Source organism: Dermacentor albipictus, chromosome 9 (assembly GCF_038994185.2).
Source record: "Dermacentor albipictus isolate Rhodes 1998 colony chromosome 9, USDA_Dalb.pri_finalv2, whole genome shotgun sequence".
Classification (NCBI taxonomy): domain Eukaryota; kingdom Metazoa; phylum Arthropoda; class Arachnida; order Ixodida; family Ixodidae; genus Dermacentor; species Dermacentor albipictus.
The window spans coordinates 73,452,294-73,471,873 of record NC_091829.1 but is presented as its reverse complement, the minus strand read 5'-3'; the positions used below and the strand labels follow the sequence as shown (position 1 = coordinate 73,471,873).

Genomic DNA, 19,580 nt, shown 5'->3' with positions numbered 1-19,580 from the left:
TTCATGGAAATGTAGCTCATGATTACACATGTAAGCCCAGAAGAATGAAAAGAAACGGCCTACGCCTAACACATAAGACCATACGGTCACTGGAGCCAGCAACCTAATTAAACGCGCACCCTTGGTACGTTACACAAACTCCATAGTTGCGCAACGATCTCTACACTCGTTTCTGATATGTTCCCGAACGGAACTTACTTATGCGAATGGTGGATCAACACTATTTAAGTAATATATCCGCAGCCTGCGTCTTTATATGGAAAACTTCTATTCTTCTATTGAAAAATGCTTGCCTTGTTGTTTCGCGTTATGGAATATATTTACCCGTCCACTACGTAGCTTGACAGCGCACCAAGGCATGACATCGTAATGATTCCACTGCTAAACAAAGAGTAAATCTGCGCGCAGTGGCAGTGAGTGAGTGAGTGTCAACTTTATTATTAGAAGGGGTAAGGGATAAGGGAGGCTAAGCTACGTAGGCTTCCAGGCTGTGCTACACGATGGAGTCTTCAGCTCGTGCCAGGACCCGTGTTTGGATGTCTCGGTCGGTGCTGGAGAGAAGGGCCTCCCATTGTTCGTCGGTGGGGGGTGGCGAGACGAGGTCGGTGGACGGGGGGTCTTCCGGGCAGCCCCAGAGGATGTGGTTTAAGGAGGCAACGTCGCCGCACAGGCAGCAGCGTGGATCAATGACACCAGGGTGGATGTGCGAATACACTAGGGGGCATGGAAAGGTGCGGGTCTGGAGGCGACGCCAGGCGATCTCGGACCGCTTGGGAAGACTGCCATGTGGGGGTGGGTAGGCGTACCGTTCGAGGCGATAGTGCTGGGTAATGTCGTGGTAGGTGACCAGGGGCTCCGGCACCGGGGCGTCCGACGCGGAGAGGCCCACCGCTCGGTCGACGAATCCTCGAGCGTGTTGGTGAGCCGACTCGTTGCCGGGGTGACCCGAGTGGGCGGGAACCCAGACCAGTTCAATGTGACTCGGTTCGTCCTCCAGTAGAAGTGGGCGAAGGAGCCGTAAGGTGGTAGGCGAGACGAGACCTCGGGCGAAATTGGAGATGGCGTGCTTGGAGTCGGAGAGTATGACGCTGGCGTCGGTCGAGGTGGCGGCTAAAGCGATGGCCGCCTCCTCAGCCTCGACGACGTAGGGCATTCGAACGGTGGCGGCCGTGATTGTCGGCCCCGAGGGTGCCGAGGAGGGCGAGACGGAGACGACTGCGAAGGCGTCCCCGGGCGAGGCGTATCTGGCCGCATCCACGTAGGCGATGGCTGGGTGGTCGGCGTACTTGGCGTGAAGCATGGCCGCACGGGCTTGGCGACGGGCGTCGTGGTGTCCCCGGAGCATATTCTTGGGTAGAGGCTTGATGGAAAAGGCTGCCCGAAGAGCATGCGGTAGTGAGACCAGGTCTGGTGGGTGAGAAGACGTGTCATGACCGATGGAAGAGAGGATGTAGCGACCGGTCGGCGAACGATGAAGGCGTTGCAACTGAGCGATGCGGTGAGCTTCGATCAGTTTGTTGAGCGTGTTGTGGACTCCCAGGCGGAGGAGACGCGCCGTGGACGCAATGGGGGGAAGGCCGAGAGCAGTCTTGTATGCATGGCGGATGAGGACGTCGACCTTGTCGCGTTCCGATTTGAGCAGACGAGTATAAGGAAGGCCGTACGTGAGACGGGAAACGACGAAAGCGTCGACTAGGCGGAGGAGATCGTGTTCGCGCATGCCGATGCGCCGCGCTCGGACACGAGCGAGCATGCGCGCGGTTTGCTGAACCGAAAGCGAGAGCTGGTCGATGGTGTGAGCATTATGGCGGTTTGACTGTACTATCAGCCCGAGCACCCGGAGATGCGAGACGACGGGAACGGGAGTGGAATTGGCGTGAATCGTGATGGTGGGGTGAGGCGTCTTGTGGCGACGCCGGTCGGGGGGCCGCATGAGGAGGAGGGCGGATTTGGCCGCCGAGCAAGCGAGACCGGCCGCGTGCACGTGACTCGTGACGACGTCAGTTGCGCGTTGCAACGTCTGCTCAATGTGCCCGTCGGAGCCAGACGTGACCCAAAGAGTTACGTCGTCCGCGTACAGGGTGTGTTTCAGATCGGGGATACCGTCGAGCTTGTCGGGAAGTGAGCGAAGGGCGAGATTAAAAAGAAAAGGTGACAAGACGGCGCCCTGAGGGGTACCACGAGATCCAAGCGCATACGTGGGAGACGAGAGATCTCCCACGATGATTTCGGCCGTGCGGGCCGTGAGGAAGGAGCGAATGTAGTGGTAGGTGCGAGAGCCGGGGTTCATGGTGGCGAGTTTGGTAAGAATAGCCAAATGGGAGACGTTGTCGAACGCCTTGTGAAGGTCGAGGCTAAGGAGAGCCTTAGTGTCCGAGAAGGTGGGCGGATCGAGAAGGTCGTGGTGGAGTTGCAAGAGGACGTCTTGTGTGGAGAGGTGGGGGCGGAAACCAATCATGGTGTGGGGAAGGAGGTGGTGAGCGTCTGTGTACGTTTGCAAGCGAGCTAGGACGACGTGCTCCTTGAGCTTGCCGACGCAGGAAGTGAGTGAGATGGGCCGGAGGTTCTCGATTCTGAGTTTCTTGCCCGGCTTCGGGATGAAAGCCACGCGAGCGTGTTTCCACGACTGGGGGAGGTTGCCGGAGCGCCAGCACTCATTCAGGAACGAAGTGAGGGCAAGGACCGAAGGGGCATCAAGATTTCACAGAAGTTTGTTGGGGATGCGATCTGGACCGGGGGCGGAGGTGGTGCGGAGCTTGTGTAGCGCCGCGTAGACTTCAGCTTCCGAGATATCGGCATCTAGTTCGGGGTTGGGGGCCCCGGAGTAGGACGCGAGAGGGGGAGAAGAGGTGCCAGGGGGTGGCAGCTGGAGGTATCTGGCGGCCAGGTCTGCTATCAGCGACGGTGTGTCGCCGGGGTAGGCCCGGACAACGCGTTGTAATTGTTGCCGAGCGACGGACTTGGCGGAAGCAGGGTCGAGGAGGTGGCGGAGGAGATGCCAGGATTGCTTGCAGCCCAGCTGACCGGAGATCCCTGAGCAAAGCTGCTCCCACTGTTGGCGGGCGAGCACAGTTGTGTGATGCTCGATCTCGCGATCGAGGTATGCGATGCGGCAGCGCAGGCGACGGTTGTGACGTTGCTTATGCCAACGGTTGGTGAGGCTCGTGCGAGCGGCTAACAGGTGGGCGAGGCGAGAGTCAATTGCCGGATGGTCCTCCGTGGTGGGGATCGAGGCGGTGACCCCGTCGAGGTCCGCCAGTAGCTGGTCGGTCCACATCGAAAGGTCCTCGATGTCGGGGGTGGCAGAGTGCAGCCGGCGCGCTCGGAAGGCATCCCAATCCGTATAGCGGGTCGTGTGTGGGCGCGGCTTGCACGGAGAGGTACGGGCTTGGATGGCGAGGACGTAGTGGTCGCTGCCCAGGGACTGATGTGTATTGGACCAGCGCGCGTCGTGCACGTAACGGCAAAAGCTGAGATCCGGAGTGGTGTCGCGGCACACGCTGTTGCCGATGCGCGTGGGTTGCGTGGGGTCGGTGAGCAGGGAGAGGTGGAGGTGGTGTGCGAGCTGCCACAGCCTCGTGCCGGGGCCATCGGCCTTGGAGTAACCCCAGTCCGGATGCCTGACGTTGAAGTCACCAAGAACGAGGAGGGGGGATTTGGCTGCTCTCGCTGCAGCGGCACGGAGCAGAGCAATGAGCGACAGGTCTTTGGTGACGCGTGGGGGGATGTAAACGTTAAGAATGAAAAGAGAGGGGTCTTCACGTCGCTGAGGTAGGACCTCAATAAAGACATGGTGGACCGTAGGGAAGGGCAGATCGGCTCGATTGACCGTGAGCGTCCGCCGAGTGAGGATGGCCGTGACGGGATGGGGCAGGGGGTGATGAGCTACTTGGTCGTGGGCGACGTAACCCGAGAGGGAAGTGGTGGCGTGAGTCTCCTGTAGTACGATGACATCAGGAGATTCCGAGGGGTCCAGTTGTTGAAGGTGTAGAAGGAGGTGGTCACGCTTTGGGCGAAAACCACGGCAGTTCCACTGCCAAACGGTGACGACAGAGCGGTCAGCCATGATTAGTAGCGGAGGAAAAAGGTATTGCCTCGGCTGGTGCTTGCGACGGTCGGGCGGCAGAGGATGAGGTGGTGCGGACGTGGAGCGGTGGCTTGGCTCGGATGGTTGCGAGCATGGAAGCTTGAACGCTATCGACCTGCTCTTGGAGAGATTGGAAGGAAGTGGCGGGGGGATAGGCAGTGAGGTCCGTGCGCACGGCGTTGAGGGCTTCTTGTTGTGCCGTGAGAAGCTGTTATATAGAGTTGAAACGGCTATCCAGCCGTTTTTCGAGGTCCACCAGGGTGGTCTTGATGGCTGCCTGAACCTCTTCGGAAAAGTGGAGAGATGCAAGGGGTGTGTTGGGTCTGCGGCGTTTGCTAGTGCCTCCTTCGGAAGTCTGAACATTCATGTCAGAGGAGGAGGCGATTGAGGAGGGCAGACATGATGGGAGCGTGATGGCTGCCTCGAGCTTCTCCTCAAGAGCTCGCAGTTGGGCTTGGAAGGATTCAATTTGGGTCTTCTGTGCCGCAAGTTGCGCGGTTTGTGCAGTGAGCTGCTGTCGTAGGGAGGCGTTTTCCTGCTGCAGTGCGACGACCTGCGGCGAGGAGGACGCCGAGGGAGCGCCGGGGGGGCCGCGGGACCACGTTGACTGGGTGGGCTTAGAGGCTGGTTTGGGCGCCGCTGGAGCGAGGGGCGGGAAGTCACTGGTCGACTTGGAGGGCGGAGACGGCGGAGGACCGCGTGCCGTTTGCTTCGGGGGTTGAGGGCGCTACACGTAGCGGTGCTTACAGTTCGAACTATGCGTGTAGTGATTCCCGTTGCAAACGATGCAGCGGGGGGTGCAAGTCGGGGGCGAGCCCTCGAGTGGTGGGGGGTGAATGTCGCCGCAACGACGGCACCTGTCCTGCGGTGGCTTGGGGCACACGTCGGTCCGGTGGCCAGTCGAGCGGCAGTTGAAACAGGCCTCCACCTTGTTGTGGAAAGGGAGGAGGCGAAGGTGGACTACATGGTAGAAGATCCACCGGGGTAGTTTGGGGTCCGTGAGGGTGACCAAGATGTGGGGAGTCTTGCCCATACGGCGGGCACCCACAATAGAAAGTGCAGGATTGCTTGCCTGCAGATCGTCAAGGATGGCTTCATCCGTGAAGTCGTCGAAGGCGTGGTAGAGTATGCCCCGTAGGGCGTCGTCCGGCGGTGGGGCGTAGAGGTGGATGGCGAAAGTGGTGCCGGACACCGTGAGGGAAGTGATGCGGAGGTAGGCTTGAGCGCGAGCCGATTCCGCTACGCTGAGCGTAAAGGTGTTGTTGACCGGGTGGATCCGCACCGTGTCGCGAGATGCGGGCGGGAGGTCTTGCAGGCTCGCTGCTTGCAGCAAGGCGGTGTATAAATGCCAAGGCTGGAGTTTGGTGAGGTCGACGGGGGTTTTGGGGCGGCCGACGATGTGAATCGTGTCGGCCGGGAGGCGAGGGAGTGGAGCGTGACGGCGGGGCTGAGGAGGCGAAGCACTTGCCTGCTTCGAACGCGGCGATTTAGCTGCGTCGGCGGCGGCGAGGCGCAACGCTGCGCGGCGTTGCTCTTGGGCGCGGAGGCCTGGCGTCTGCCAGGAAGCATCCGAAAGTTCTTCGGGGGTCACCTCTTGTCCTTGGACAGCGATCTCCATGGCGGTGGGCAGCCGGGAGATGAGCGACGAGGCAGCGGCGGGCGGCCGGGTGGTCGTCCCTTCGTCTGCGCGCTAGCGTGCGGGCGGCCGCACTCGAGCTAGGCCGGATAGGCCTAGGTCGGCGCACGGCGTGGTCAAGGGCTTCCCAAAACTCTCCTGGGCCACCCCGGGCGAGTATTGGTATACGAGTGGTATCGAAATGATCCTGACGACTTGCTTCACCCACTCGTGAAGAAACTGTCCGGATAGGGATAAAAGAACCGGCACGAGGGCCGAAAATTGGCGGATCCGACGTGAGGAGCGACTGCTCTCGACGCCGACGCCAGCGTCCATCCCGCGCAGTGGCAACCGCAAAGGCGCCGCCAAGTTTCTGCCTCCCATATCTGTCAGGCTAACAGTATTCAACATACGATACGAAAACTACAGCATTTACACGGGCATGTCCACACGGACAATGTGTTCAGCTCATTCCGTGTATTCTTGAGAAATAGCGGATGGCATTTGTAAAACATTTAGCTAATTATTAGCGTGCGTTGAAAGATGCATTTGCGGGCGCCTCAACTAGATTGCGCCACCATGATGAAGGGAGGCTCCGTATCGCTTAGATTGCGCGTCTCGTCTGAATCTCATCTCGTCGTCGGCGCCTTCGCAGCTGCGCAAAGTAGCCGCATGACGGCGTCCTTGCAGTTGCAGATTTCAATGCATGGGCACTAGAGTTGGTTATATCAACTCTATAGGCAAACGTTGGAGCTTGTTTTGTGACTGATACAAGACACGGTAGTTTAGTGCGTAAGGCTGAGCTGAGGAGCTCAAGATTGTCGACGATAGCGACGATACTGAGTTTTTCGACGACAGCGAAATGGAAAAAGTAGATGGAACAAGAAAAAGAAAGAGAAGAACGTTAGAGCACTCAGATTTATGAGCACTTTAAGGAATAAGAAATTGTTAAAGTCGCTCCGAGTCCCTCATTACAGCATGCGTCATAATCAAAGCGGGCTTTCGGTGCGCAAACCCAACATTACAATTTCTAGCGTCATGAGCGAGCAAAGCTTCAAAACCGTCACTTTGAGACCCCATATATATATATATATATATATATATATATATATATATATATATATATATATATATATATATATATATATATATATATATATATTGCCTGGCCAAGTGCTGTTATCACACCCTGCGTCTGCTTCGTCCACCTTCACCTTACTTGGGCGGTAGAAGTTGCGGTTAGAAGGCTTCGGGCCGGCGTGTCCTTTACACCGACTGCGGCATGAAAGTGGAATCGGTCGCATTTACCACTGGGTGCTACATGCCCAGTCTGCTCAGTGCCAGTGATGGATAGGCAGGTGCAGCGTACCACCTAATAAGCACAAGTCCAGGCGTACAATCACAACGCTCGCGTATGCTACTGCAAGTTTGCCTCCGCTACAGTGTCGCATCCAGCTATGACCGCCGGATACATGACAACAGATTCCACAAAACACTGTGTCTATTAGTACACTACAGAGGCCTCACCGCACACATATAATACAAATATACATATGAAGAACTAAGCCTTCAGGGCAAGTCGTTATCGCAATAAAACAATATACAGTAAAAGCTCGTTAATTCGAACCGCAAGGGGAAGCCGCTTCAGTTCGAATTAACGAAAGTTCGAACTAACGAAAGCGAAGGAGGGCAACAGTACACTGCGATTTGGAAGCAGTAGGGCATGTCAGAAATTTGGCGTGCCAGAAAGTGATGGCGTGTGCCGCGGGCACACGCCATCTTCAAGTCGAAACTCTGGGTCCGACTGTGCCACACCACCGATGTCCACCGAAACGAACGTTAGCCGAGGCTTAACACCATCTCAATGAATCGCGACGGCCGATACCTCCTAAGCTGAAAATAGAGGTGCACAACCGATGAATACTGCCGAGACAAAGACGCTGAACATGTGAAGGTGGCGAATGCCCTGATTCTTTGGTTCTTGACTGCAAGCGCAGCTGCGCCGTACTTGATTCGCTGTGTTTTGGAGCTTGCCGTGCCATCTCCGCACAACATTAGCAGCTGTACAAGATTTCCAAAGCCTCCGAGATTCGTAACGGGCGAGAAGTCTCGGAGGTTACGTAGAACGGAGAGGCGGCAGCCGCCGCTGCCTTCTGGCTGACCCCGCGTCGGTTAGATTTTTTTCCGATTTTGCCTTCTCTCGCCGTTTTCTCCGTTTCGGAGGCAATACAGCCTTGTGTGTAGGCAGTAGGCGCGCTTCTCTGGCCGTGTGCCAGGCGAGCGTAGTTCGAATTATCCGTGAGGGAACCTTCTCGCGTTCGAATTAACGGACTTTTTTATACATAGACTTCTGTGGAGCTTGGCCGGACCAAATCGTACAGTTCGAATTATCCATAAATTCGAATTATTGAAGTTCGAATTAACGAGCTTTCACTGTAATGAGGGCGTTCTCCAACACGTTATATGGTGTTTATCAACCACGTTTCCGAATGCCTTGGGAAATTTCGCGGTCACGCCTTGTTTGCATAAGGCGAAAATGGGGCTCTGCAGATGTTTAATGCATGGCGAAAATGTTTAGTTTGTAGCTCTGATTACGTTTGGGAAGACAACTGGCCCAACACTTTGTCCATTTTTTTTTATTTTTACGCACGGTTTGTACCATTAGCGAAATTCATTGTTGAACTGAACAAGGCAGTCGATTATTGCTTGAAAAGAAGAGGCATGCCCTGTGTTATAGGTAGACAAAATCAAAAGCGTCAGAATCAACAGCTTTTGTAGCAAATTATGCATTCGATTAGCACGAGAGCGTTTTATATGTGTTTCATGATTGGGGGGCTGCAGAATTTAGTACGCTTTCCTGGGATAACTGTTACTCCCCCCGAGATTATATTGACTTGAAGGCCAGGTCCCTCACCAGGTCTGGCCATTTTGAGCTAACAAGCACACTGCGTGCCACGTGCAATAACGATCGTGTCCGCTATGGCTCAAACAGTTAAATCCTCCTTACCTCAGTAAGGAAGCCTTCATTGCTGTGAGGGCACCTTAAGTCGCCCTGAAAGATTCCTTACTTAGTCCCCCTCGGTGAAGGCTTCCTTGGTACTCCCTCAGCGCAATGTTGCTCCGTAGCTACCTTCACGGGTCCTTACCCTACTCCTGGCGCTAAACGAGACCTTCACCTCATTGAGGGCGGCCGTGACGTTTGCAGGCGCATGCGTGCTGTCGCCCGCCTGCGGAGAAGGGCCAGCACAATTCCAGGAGTTAGCGCTTCTTTTTAATCGCGCGTTCGGCATGAGTGGCGTCTCGCAACGCCTGCATGCAAGTGTTGCAGGAACATATCGAGTATTGCGCTTGACTGCGGTGGTTATTCGCGTTGGGTAAGCACAACAGTGCAAGAGAGCGTCCACGCGTCTCCCTCTTAGCAAATGAATTTAAAGACTATGTGAGTACCGGGCTTTCTTTTTCCTTAATAAAGGCGTTCGTGTTAAGCATATAACAGATGCTCTCGAAACCAGGCTTATGTCGACCGTTCCTTACGTGAGGACGGGCGAAGGGAGTTTTCATAGCACACTTGCTTCCTCCATCGGTCCTTCGCTGTAAGGAGACCCCACGTAAGGTTAGGTAGAGGTCGACGGAAAGGAACATTTCATTGTTTGGTCCTAAGCACTGCATCTTAACTTATATAAATTAACTTAACAAGAACTTAAATTTCAAAACAAACACCCTTTGCCGTTCTCCTTGCGGGAGGCGCCCTCTCAGCGAGAGAGTCGACGTATATGCACGTACATGGCAGCGCTGTGACGTTGGTCAAATTGACACGTGAGTACAACAATTTTTCAAGGCGACATCATTTATTCATTTGCTATGTTCTTTCATTGGATGACTTAGAGTCAAGAGAAATAATAAAGCACGCAAGCCGTAAGTCCGCAAGTTTTTCTTTTACTTCGTGCCGCGTGGCAAGAGAGATGTATTTCCGTTACGTCTCCTTGTTCCCACGTCACGCAGTCGCGCGTGCGGGGAACGAAACTATGTCGTTTTCTCTTGCGTATTCCAGCGCCGCTGTAGTACTGTTTGATCCTCTCACGCCTGTTTCATTGCTGGTAATTACGCCGCCCATCAATTGTTCTCTGGCAGAGCACGCAAAATCACAGGCTGCGTGATACGAGACAGACGAAATCGCAGAACGATTTCAAGAACTGGACGCGCTATGCACTCATAATGGATGTTTCAGATGAGTTTTAAGAAACGGAAAGCTCCTCTCCATAGTTCCTGGCGATCAACGCGAGTGCGAACGCAGCCATCAAGAGAATGCACGCTGAAGCGGCAGCCATGGGTACTGCCATGTTGCCGAACGCTATTTGTTAGTGTGCGTAAACATTCGGTATCTGTGCTCGCACCGTGCTTAGACGCGTACGATCTGTCTTGCACCATTTGCGCATGCGTGAGGCACGTGGTCGCGAGCTTTCACACACCGGCACGGGTACGTGCAGTTTGGCCTTTAGACTCACTCGAGCGCTCACATCAGCACCTCAACAAACACATGCCCGTCAGGGCGCACCATCGACCTCTAAATGCCAAAGCCAATCCACTGACAACCAGGTCCGACGCGCATAACTGATTTCCCCCCCAACTTGTCTGGCCTGATTTCAGGGCGCGCAAATATTACGACATTCGGGACGTCTCTTATCTAAGCTGATGCGAGTGTGACCCAGGGCCGTCCTTCTGCAGCACCTCAAGCCACACTTTCCACAAGCACAATTACGTGAATTTGTTTTGTTTATATATAAAAGCTACGTAATCTTTAGTAACTACCACTTCTCGCACGCATGTTCCATTTCACTGTGCCAGTAAAGGATTTATTAATTTATTCATTGTACCCTAAGGCCATATATTACATTATAGAGGAGAGGGGTTATCATTATAACTATGTGACAAAACATGACAAATAAAGCAAGAGAACACAATTAGCAAAGAAACAAGGATGTGACAAAATAAATTCTTCACGCAAGTGAAGAATTTCACGCAAGACGTAGAAAGGAAGGAAAAGAAACAACCCGCCGTGGTTGCTCAGTAGCTATAGTGTTAGGCTACTGAACACGAAGTAGTGGGATCGAATCCCGGCTACGGCGGCGGCATTTCGATGTGAGGGAAATGCGGTAAACACCCGTGTACTTAAACTTAGGTGTACGTTAAAAAACCCCAGATGGTCGAAATTTACGGAGCCTCCCCCAACCACGTGCCTCATATTCAGAAAGTGGTTTTGGCATGCGAAATCCCAAAACATATATTTTTTTTAAAAAGAAAGAAGAGAATGCATGAACTGAACACATATAAGCACAATAAAACAGGGTTTTCAGATTTTGCTGGCGAGCAACCGCCAGAAATAATCGGTGCCTGTTATGATGACTGACGAAGCTGGAAGGTGGCTTCAGCCGTGGAATGCTTTAGGAGCGAAGGACGTGAAATAAGTGACGGTGCTATGACGCGGGATGCTAATTTTGATCCCACTTTAGTGTATCATCTTCCATACCGTCACAATTTCGCCTTGTTCTCATACCAGTGACCATATGCTTTAGTAGGAGCTAAGTGACCCCGCTTAACCGGCCGAGCTTACTGCCCAATAAAGATCACGCTCTCTCTCTCTCTCTCTCCCGCGAAAATGCACGGGTTCGCTTGTCTTCTGTTTTCTCGTGTGTATATTGTTTGCTCTCTCTCACACTGTTTTTCATCTCTTCTTCAGCTATGTGCTTTTTCTCTGATGTTGTTTCATTCCCTGACCAGTTTCCTATTGTCTTTACCCCTTATTGAGGGATTGGTTCTTGTTTCTTTTAGAATCTTCCTGTCAAGCCATCACCAGGGTACACAACTCCTACGTAAGGTTAATTACGAGCCCTTCTTGTGTTCCTTTTTCTACTGATTCATTTAAAAAAATGGCTGTGGCTTAGCTAAGGTTAAGCCCTGGATGCGAAGCATACTAGCCTTTATTTTAGTTGTTGAACCACTGTTTAGCCTGGTGAACTGCTGTTGCTTGGCTATATTTGGTTCGGCTAGACGAAGAAACAACTCATGCGTTACTCTGCTTCGCCTTGAAGAGTGGAACGCGACAGCGTTCCCATCGACCCGCCAAGGGGTGTAAGACAATGGGCTACGGCGCAGCGACTACGCGCCCCGCATTGGACGCGGTGAGCGTCGAGCAACGCAGCGTTCGGCGCGGCAACGAAATGTGCACCTGAGCAAGCGACGCACGCCTGAGCCTTAAAACAGCTCGTTTCTAAGGCAACACCGCATTCACTAGAGGCGCTTTTGTACCGCTTTGAAGCATCGTACTCGTGGCTCAGTGGTAGCGTCTCCGTCTCACACTCCGGAGACCCTGGTTCGATTCCCACCCAGCCCATCTTGCAAGAGTTGAGCCAAAGCCACCTAGAAAATCAGTCTCTGTAGCACGCCGCAACCTTCGCTTCTCATTCCAACGAGCAGCTCTGTCTCCAGGAGGCATCTCACCTCGTGAGTGTCTAGCAGAGGCAAGCGCAGCTGCTTATATACCGCCGCGAGCGACGGCGCGAGTTGGAGCTCCGTTTCTCCTCTGTCGTGACGTCATGGTGTCACGTGGTATTGAAGGCGACACCGCCGCGCCTGAGGAGCTGGGTTGAGCGCTCGTAATATGCTTCGCATAAAAGTATCGTCATCGGCGGAGAGTCTAAATCATTACATATATATTTATTTGGGTATTTTGCTGAATGTTTGCCTCTCTTACTGGCAACTAACCGAGAGATCTTTTTGTCGCTTCCCTATAATTAATACGGTAAGCGTCGTTCAGTTCTGATTCATAGCGCGATGATATTTAGCAAATCGCGGCTCTGACTTATCCGGCGCTCTTCCAAGTTTTTTTTTTTTTATTTTCTAAGCTGAGCTTTTTGTTCTTAAATTCAGTATTTACATACCCTGAGTGGTCTAGCGCTTCTTTTGCGAATACACGCTGAACAAGTTTCTAGTAAAGCAGCAAACGCTTTTTGTGAGTTGAATTTTGAAAGCCGCTGTGAGAAAACAGTTCCAAAGTGAAGAAGAGTGCCGCACATAACATTATGTTATCAAATGTAGAAATGAACCACAGCTTGGCATGTGTCCTAATAATAATGTCCTATGTTTTGTATCTTTGGGATGGCTGAAAAAAATCACCATTACCCTCAGTTATTAACATCACTGCCATTAGCCACGTAGGAAAATATTAGAAGACGTAGCCTACATTATTAAGAATTCCCATTTCTGGGTAGTCATGTGCTACTATACAAGATCGATCATTACTCAGACAAGCGCAGTTGTGAGAGCCTTGGATGGCGATTGCACCAAAGCGCATTAACTTTTTTAAGGTTGTGTTACAATTTTCTATGTGCTTATTGCTTAGCAGCCTTCCTTTATTTATTTATTTACTTACATACCTACAGCGCCCAATGTAGGGCATTAGAGTAGGGGGTACGACCTTTCAAGAGAACCACCTTTCAAAGGTCGTGTGAATTTTGACAAAACCGAAGTGTTTAGTATTATTCTTTTGCAATTTGTAACTTGATCAAAGCACGCTCTTGCTTTTCTCTTTGTTACAATTATTGCATTTCAGTTCCAGAGTTGTTTCTGCTTGTAGCTTTTGGCAGCACGTTAATTTTCATAGCTTTATAAATACCCATTCTGAATTTGCTTAAAACCTTCACAATTATTGTTTAAATTGTTCTCCAACGTCATTACAACACGGTTCCCTCCCCATATGTCCGCCTTTGTTCAAGTGCAGTTCAGAGTTTATAATGTGTTAAACTGTCTGCAATAACTGCGTTATTAGCGAAATTTCGAGTTTTTGGTGCTTTTTAACGCTGAAGCAAAAAAGGGCACTTATACACAAATTGAAGATGCAGACACCCCGTTGCCGCAAGATATCGCTGTTCCTTTCAAACATTATACTACAATTAAACAGTGTTAGGAAGAAATTACTAAGCTTTTGTATTTCAAACATTGATTTATCTTTTTAGTTTGTCTTAGAACATACCAAAGAGCCTCTAGGCGGAAAAAATTATGACCGCCAGTAGGCAGATTATCAGACTCAATAATTAATAGGTGAAAAAAAAATTGAGAAAAAAGAATATTTTGATTTACCATGGTATAAAAAACTACTTACTGATTTATTAAAGTAAAATCATTTTTTCTATACATTACGCCTTTTATCTTGTGAATGACATGTGGCTGCCAAATTTTTACCATTGTGTAATCTTTTTAATGTAGTGATGAACTGTGACTTCGGGTATATCTATGCATTTGTGTGAGTTGATCAATGTTTTAATTTGTAAAACATACAAATGTGTAAGCTCTTTCGACATCCTTTATTCTCATGTGTGTGGTGAAATCGTCAGTGCTGCATAAATGCTTGTGCCGAAGTGGAAAATGGAGCAAGAACTTTTGTCAAGCTTAGACTCAAGCTTTTGCTGCTCCTTTTCCAAATAAAGAAATATCTCAATGACACTCAAAACTTGCACTTCAATATATTCTGGCTTCCGTGATGCCTATGTGGAGACTTGGGTGCCTAAAATATTCATGATACATGCATGTGCCACAATTCAAAAGTGTATGGTAACATTGACTGTTCTCGTTTACAGTCGCGGTCGAATAACTCATGTGCTCAGGAAAGTATTTGCTCACATGCCAGAGCCCCTAACCTAGCATCCTCAGATCCCTTCAAAAACCAATGGCTCTTAGTAACATAGGATATAGAATATTGCTTGCAGTACCGGTTACTCTGCCGAATTCCTTCGAGCGGTATGTGACAATAATGAACAAATGCAAATTCACCATCACAGAATGGGGACTCATACTCGATTGAGCCACCTGCACTCAACTTAGGGGCTCATGAAATTGGCACGTGGCATCGGCACTGCGACTAATTCCACTCACTGCGACAAATGTTTCCGCTTCTTCAAATTGCCGCATTACTATGACGGGATTTCTAAGTTTGACAAGCAGCAAATGTAGAACTTGCAAATAGCCACGAACTGCGACGTACCCAGATAGAATGCAACATGAAGCAGAGTATACGATTTCTTGCTGCCGCTGTTTCCTTCGCTCTCATTCGTCGGAAGGAATGCAACATTTGGAAGAAATCAGAGATTACATATTAGTAAATTCTCTCAGGGTGGGGACGACAAAAGCTTTATTAAAACAGAATGGGGGTCAGTGTGGCAATAGCAGGTGTAAAATTTCGCGTAGTGTTTACAAGCTAAATCCAATTATTTATCTTTATTTGTTCGTCTCAACCTCCTAAACCGCCTCTACTATAAGAGCGCCTGTAGTATTAACTCATTGCATTTGGTTAAACTATATGGATGGAGAAAAAGGAGTAGGAATTAACGTAGAAGTGGTGCGTTTATGATTAGCAGGGACGCAAACCCCCGCCGAAAAAAAACCAAAGTTTTCATGAGGGACAGGGGAAATACGAAGCAGGAACTCACCACTGGGTAATTGCCATAAAGTGCGTAGCATTCATCGGAACAAAAACCTATCAGCCTTATACCAGGGTGAAAAGTATTGAAGCAGCCTCCACAGTGGCGTACCTAGGTCGTCTGGCGCCCGGAGCGCATAAGTCTTCTGTTGTCGACCTCCCCCCCCCCCCTCCTCGACTGGTTGAAGTAAGGAACAGCAGGATATGAAAAATTACCGGGGAGGGGGTGGGGGTGATGTTTCCTAACAAGCGCAGACGCCTTGGATACCGCACAGCTCCCCCTCACCATTCGCTTTCTTTCCCGGAGATCGACAATGTAGCAGGTACACACGCTGTTTTATATACTGCGCCGAATAACACCGGGTGTTGCATCGATACCTTGTGATAAGCGCAATTGGACATCTTCGGTCAAAATTAAGGCATCGTGGGCAATATGGATCACAAGTAATTAAATATTTTAAGAAAGTGTTCATTAGCAATTTTACAGGCTATATCGAATTTGCAAAATTGAAGGCCCACACTCATATGTTGCCCAAAAGCAACTACACAAATATTGTTGCAAGTACTACAGAGTGCCGTATTTTGGCTGTGGGAGCCGTAAACCCAAACGAAAATTAAATATGGTGTCAGTGACGCTAATATCCCCGCCCTATTGGAAAACGGCACCTGCTTCTCTGTTGTGCGTACGTCAATGCTATGACATTTACGAGTTCTCCCACTGTTATCCGTAAAACCTTTATTTGCTGGTATCGGCAAACGCCATTTTCCAAACTGCGGTACCGCCAGTATGTTGGGAACGCAACCGAGCACGCTCCGCGTCGATTCCTGGCGTCACCACGCAAAAAAACGAGAAGAACGAGATGAATTCCCCACCAGCAAAATCATGCGCTACTGTTGGTCTGCATTCGCAAAGGAGAGGATAGAGAGATTGATGTCACTTGTACGCTATTTCATATTTACTCGCCGTGGTTGCTAAGTGGCTATGGTGTTGGGCTGCTGAGCACGAGGTCGCGGGGTCAAATCCCGGCCACGGCGGCCGCATTTCGATGGAGGCGAAATGCGAAAATACCCGTGTACTTAGATTTAGGTGCACGTTAAAGAACCCCAGGTGGTCAAAATTTCCGGAATCTTCCACTACGGCGTGCCTCATAATCAGAAAGTGGTTTTGGAACGTGAACGCCCATAATTTAATTTCTTTATTTCATATTTCTTTTAGTACTGCCATACTGGGCTTCTCACAGTGCCGAAGTAGGGAAGAGTTTTTGTTGAGGTAGTACTATGACTTTGGGTCCTGAATTTCCTAATTACAATGTTTCCTGTATGATTGCTAAATAAGCAGTGATTTAAGATATCCTGCTTTAAGATGCGGCGGACTTAACGGAAGAGGGACCGAAGAGCCACATCGCTAGGCTGCATGTTTAGCGACGCATGAGTCTGAGTGCACCGGAGGAGCGCACCGCACCGGAAAGGTTCCACTAAGGCGAGCAGTTTAGCGAACATTAGCGAATAAAATTTTGAGCCCGCACACACATGCAGTTATTACGTAAGATAGTGATGAAGCTGCTGCCGACAATTATGCTGCACAACACATCTGAAACAACAACTACATGAGCTCGGGCTGCTTGTTACCGGAGCATAGTTTACAATGTACTTCTAGTCAAGCCGCCGGACCGAACGGAGTTTTCAGACACATATGACAACCCCTCCACCCCCCTGACATGGCACAACGTTTTCACGAATCGCAAAATAAGTAAACGTTCACATTCAGTGGTGTGTTTTATCTGATTGAACTGTTTCTAATTAGGTGTTTATGTTTTCTCTTGCCCAGATCAAACAAATGTGAATGGAAACAGGGGCATTTTTTTCAGAAACTCCCGTGTGCGCGCTTTGGCTCCGTTGCTTTCTATTTTGTGGAAGTGGCCGCCACTTGTTGCCCCATTGATATAAGAGGCAAACAACGAATATGGAAAGTTAAACAATGAGGCTGCTTAACAATGTGCACATCTACATCCATATACGTCGTCAAATTTATTAAGGGAAGCACCAGCGTGTACGACTGGTAGCCTTCGAGAATGGCAACGCACCGGTATTTATAGCGCGCAGTATCGCTGCTTCTCACATTTCTGGGTGTGCGCTTCACGAAACAAAGAATCATTCATTTCAAATCAGCTTGGTAAAAAGTCAACTATATAAAAGCAGCCTTCTTTCGTCTAATGGCTTCTGCCAAAGGTCGGGTCTCCGAGTAGCAGGCGCACGAACTCGGGAACTGTGCTGGGCCTAACCTCATCAGCTCAAAGCGATCGACATTGGCTCAAAATGTGTTATCGGCTTGTGAAGACTGAAGCTTCTGCCACCTACAATACATCACCACTTTCCAAACATGGGTCACCCGATCATAGGGAACTTCTCCCAAGAGAAACATCTCATGTCAAACCCACCTCCCCATTGTCGACTTTGTCGTCTACTAATTCCCATTATGCTCTGCGCAGAACATAATGTTACGAATAGTTGAGCAGAAGAAAAGTATGTGGTTTCGGGTGATTGAAGAAATAATGCCTAAGAGATATCCTCTACTCTCAAATGTGCTCATGGCCGCCGCATTTCGATAGGTGAGAAGTGAGAAAACACCCGGGTACTTAGATTTGGGTGCATGTTAAGGAACCCCAGGTGGTCTAAATTTCCACTGTACCCACTACGGTGTGCCTCAAAAGCAAATCGTAGTTTTTGCACGTAAAACTAAATATTTATTTATCTCAACCTTGTGGTTTTGAAGATGTGGTCGGCGTCCATATCAGATGAACGTCTCCAGTGCATTTCACAGACGTCTACTGAATTCGAAATATTGCACGATTTAACGTTTATGGTTAAACAGAGGTTAAGAAGAATCAATGAAGCTCAGTACTGAAGGAAAGTTATAGACCTAATGCACTCTCAATGGATCCAGGAGCCTAACGAAATGGTTCTTTGTACGATTTCATGGTTAAGTCCAGAAGAGTGAATGAGTTCTCTTATTAAAAAATCAGACTCCTAGTGCAGTTCCGTCAATGGGGCCAGGTGCAAACGAAAAGAGCGCCCTTGGTATGCCACACAAACTCCACCAGTGGCCTGGATGCTCTATGTAAGTTACGCTTTCACTCCCGAAGGTTTCTCGGCAAATGCAAACGGCGATCAAATATTATTTACGTCAAATATCCACTGCGCGTGTCTTTATACGGAGATCTGGTTTTCTGCTAACGAACAATGCTAGTCTTCTCGTTCTCCTTGATGGTGCCCTAAAGGTTAACATCGTAATGATTTTACAGCTAAACACATTAGAGTAAATTTGCGCAAATAGTAGTGGCAACCGCAAAGGCGCCGCAAAGTTACTGCCTCTCATATTTGCCAGGCTAACAATATTCAATATGTGATGTGAAAACTAGCATTTCCACGAGGGCGTCCTTAGGGATAATGTGCAAAACTCCTTTCGCGTATTTTGGATAAATATCGGATTGCCATACAACATTTAGATAATTTTGATGCGGCGTTAAAGGGTGCGTTTGCGGGCGTCCGAACTAGATCGCGCCACCATGTGAAGGGAGGCTCCGTATCGCGTTCATTGCGCGTCTCGTCTGAATCGCATCTCGCCGTCGACGGATGCGCGGCGGTGCCAAGTAGCAACATGGCGGCGTCTTTGCAGTTGAAGGTTTCAATGTATGGCCGCTATGGCCAGCGTTTACTCAAGTGTTTGTTATATTAGCTCTATAGATGGACATGGCAGACTTTTCTTAATATTATAGCAGCCACGGTAGGTTAGTGCGTAACCATAGATCCCACAAAACACTACTTCCATTGATACCCAACACAGGCTTCTTAGCACAGATATAATACAGATATACGTATCAAGAATCAAGGCTTCAGGGCAAGTCATTATCGAAATAAAGAAACATATATAATGGAAGCGCTAAAACACGTTATACAGTGTTTATTATCCATGTTTCCCAGGGGCTAGGGAAGCTTCTGCCTCTCTGCGAGTGTCGATGTGGCATAATGGGACTCTCCATAAGCTTAATTCATGGCGAAAATTTTGAGTTTGTTGCTGTGATTACATTTGTAAAGAAAACTGGTCCCACACACCCTCTCTCTTTTTAATTTTCACGCACGATTTCTAGTATTACCCAAATTCATTGTGTAACTAAACAAGGCCCTTAACTTTATCGGTTGAAAAGGTGCCTATCGTGGGTACGCACAGACTAAATCACAAGCGTCAGATTCACTCACATCATTGGTAGTAAATTACCCATTCGAGTAGCGCGGGACTGTTTCAAGTGTATTCCACAAATGGCGGCTGAAGAATTTATTACGCTTTCGTGGGACAACTGTTACTGCGACCGAGGTTACATTGGTTTTCGTCCGGGCAGCTCACCGGG

The 19,580-nt window shown here is 49.8% G+C and overlaps 1 protein-coding gene across 1 annotated transcript; it reads right to left on the bottom strand.

The window, feature by feature from the left end:
- Positions 1–2,701: 2,701 nt before the first annotated feature.
- On the bottom strand, positions 2,702–4,066 carry LOC139050141 (uncharacterized). Its single transcript, XM_070526358.1, has one exon. It carries the CDS (start codon positions 4,064–4,066, stop codon positions 2,702–2,704), a length of 1,365 nt encoding a protein of 454 aa, XP_070382459.1.
- Between the last annotated feature and the right edge of the window lie 15,514 nt (positions 4,067–19,580).

Bases quoted from the DNA above. Each gene is read 5' to 3' on its own strand.
- LOC139050141 (XM_070526358.1), bottom strand. From the start codon at position 4,066: ATGGCTGACCGCTCTGTCGTCACCGTTTGGCAGTGGAACTGCCGTGGT.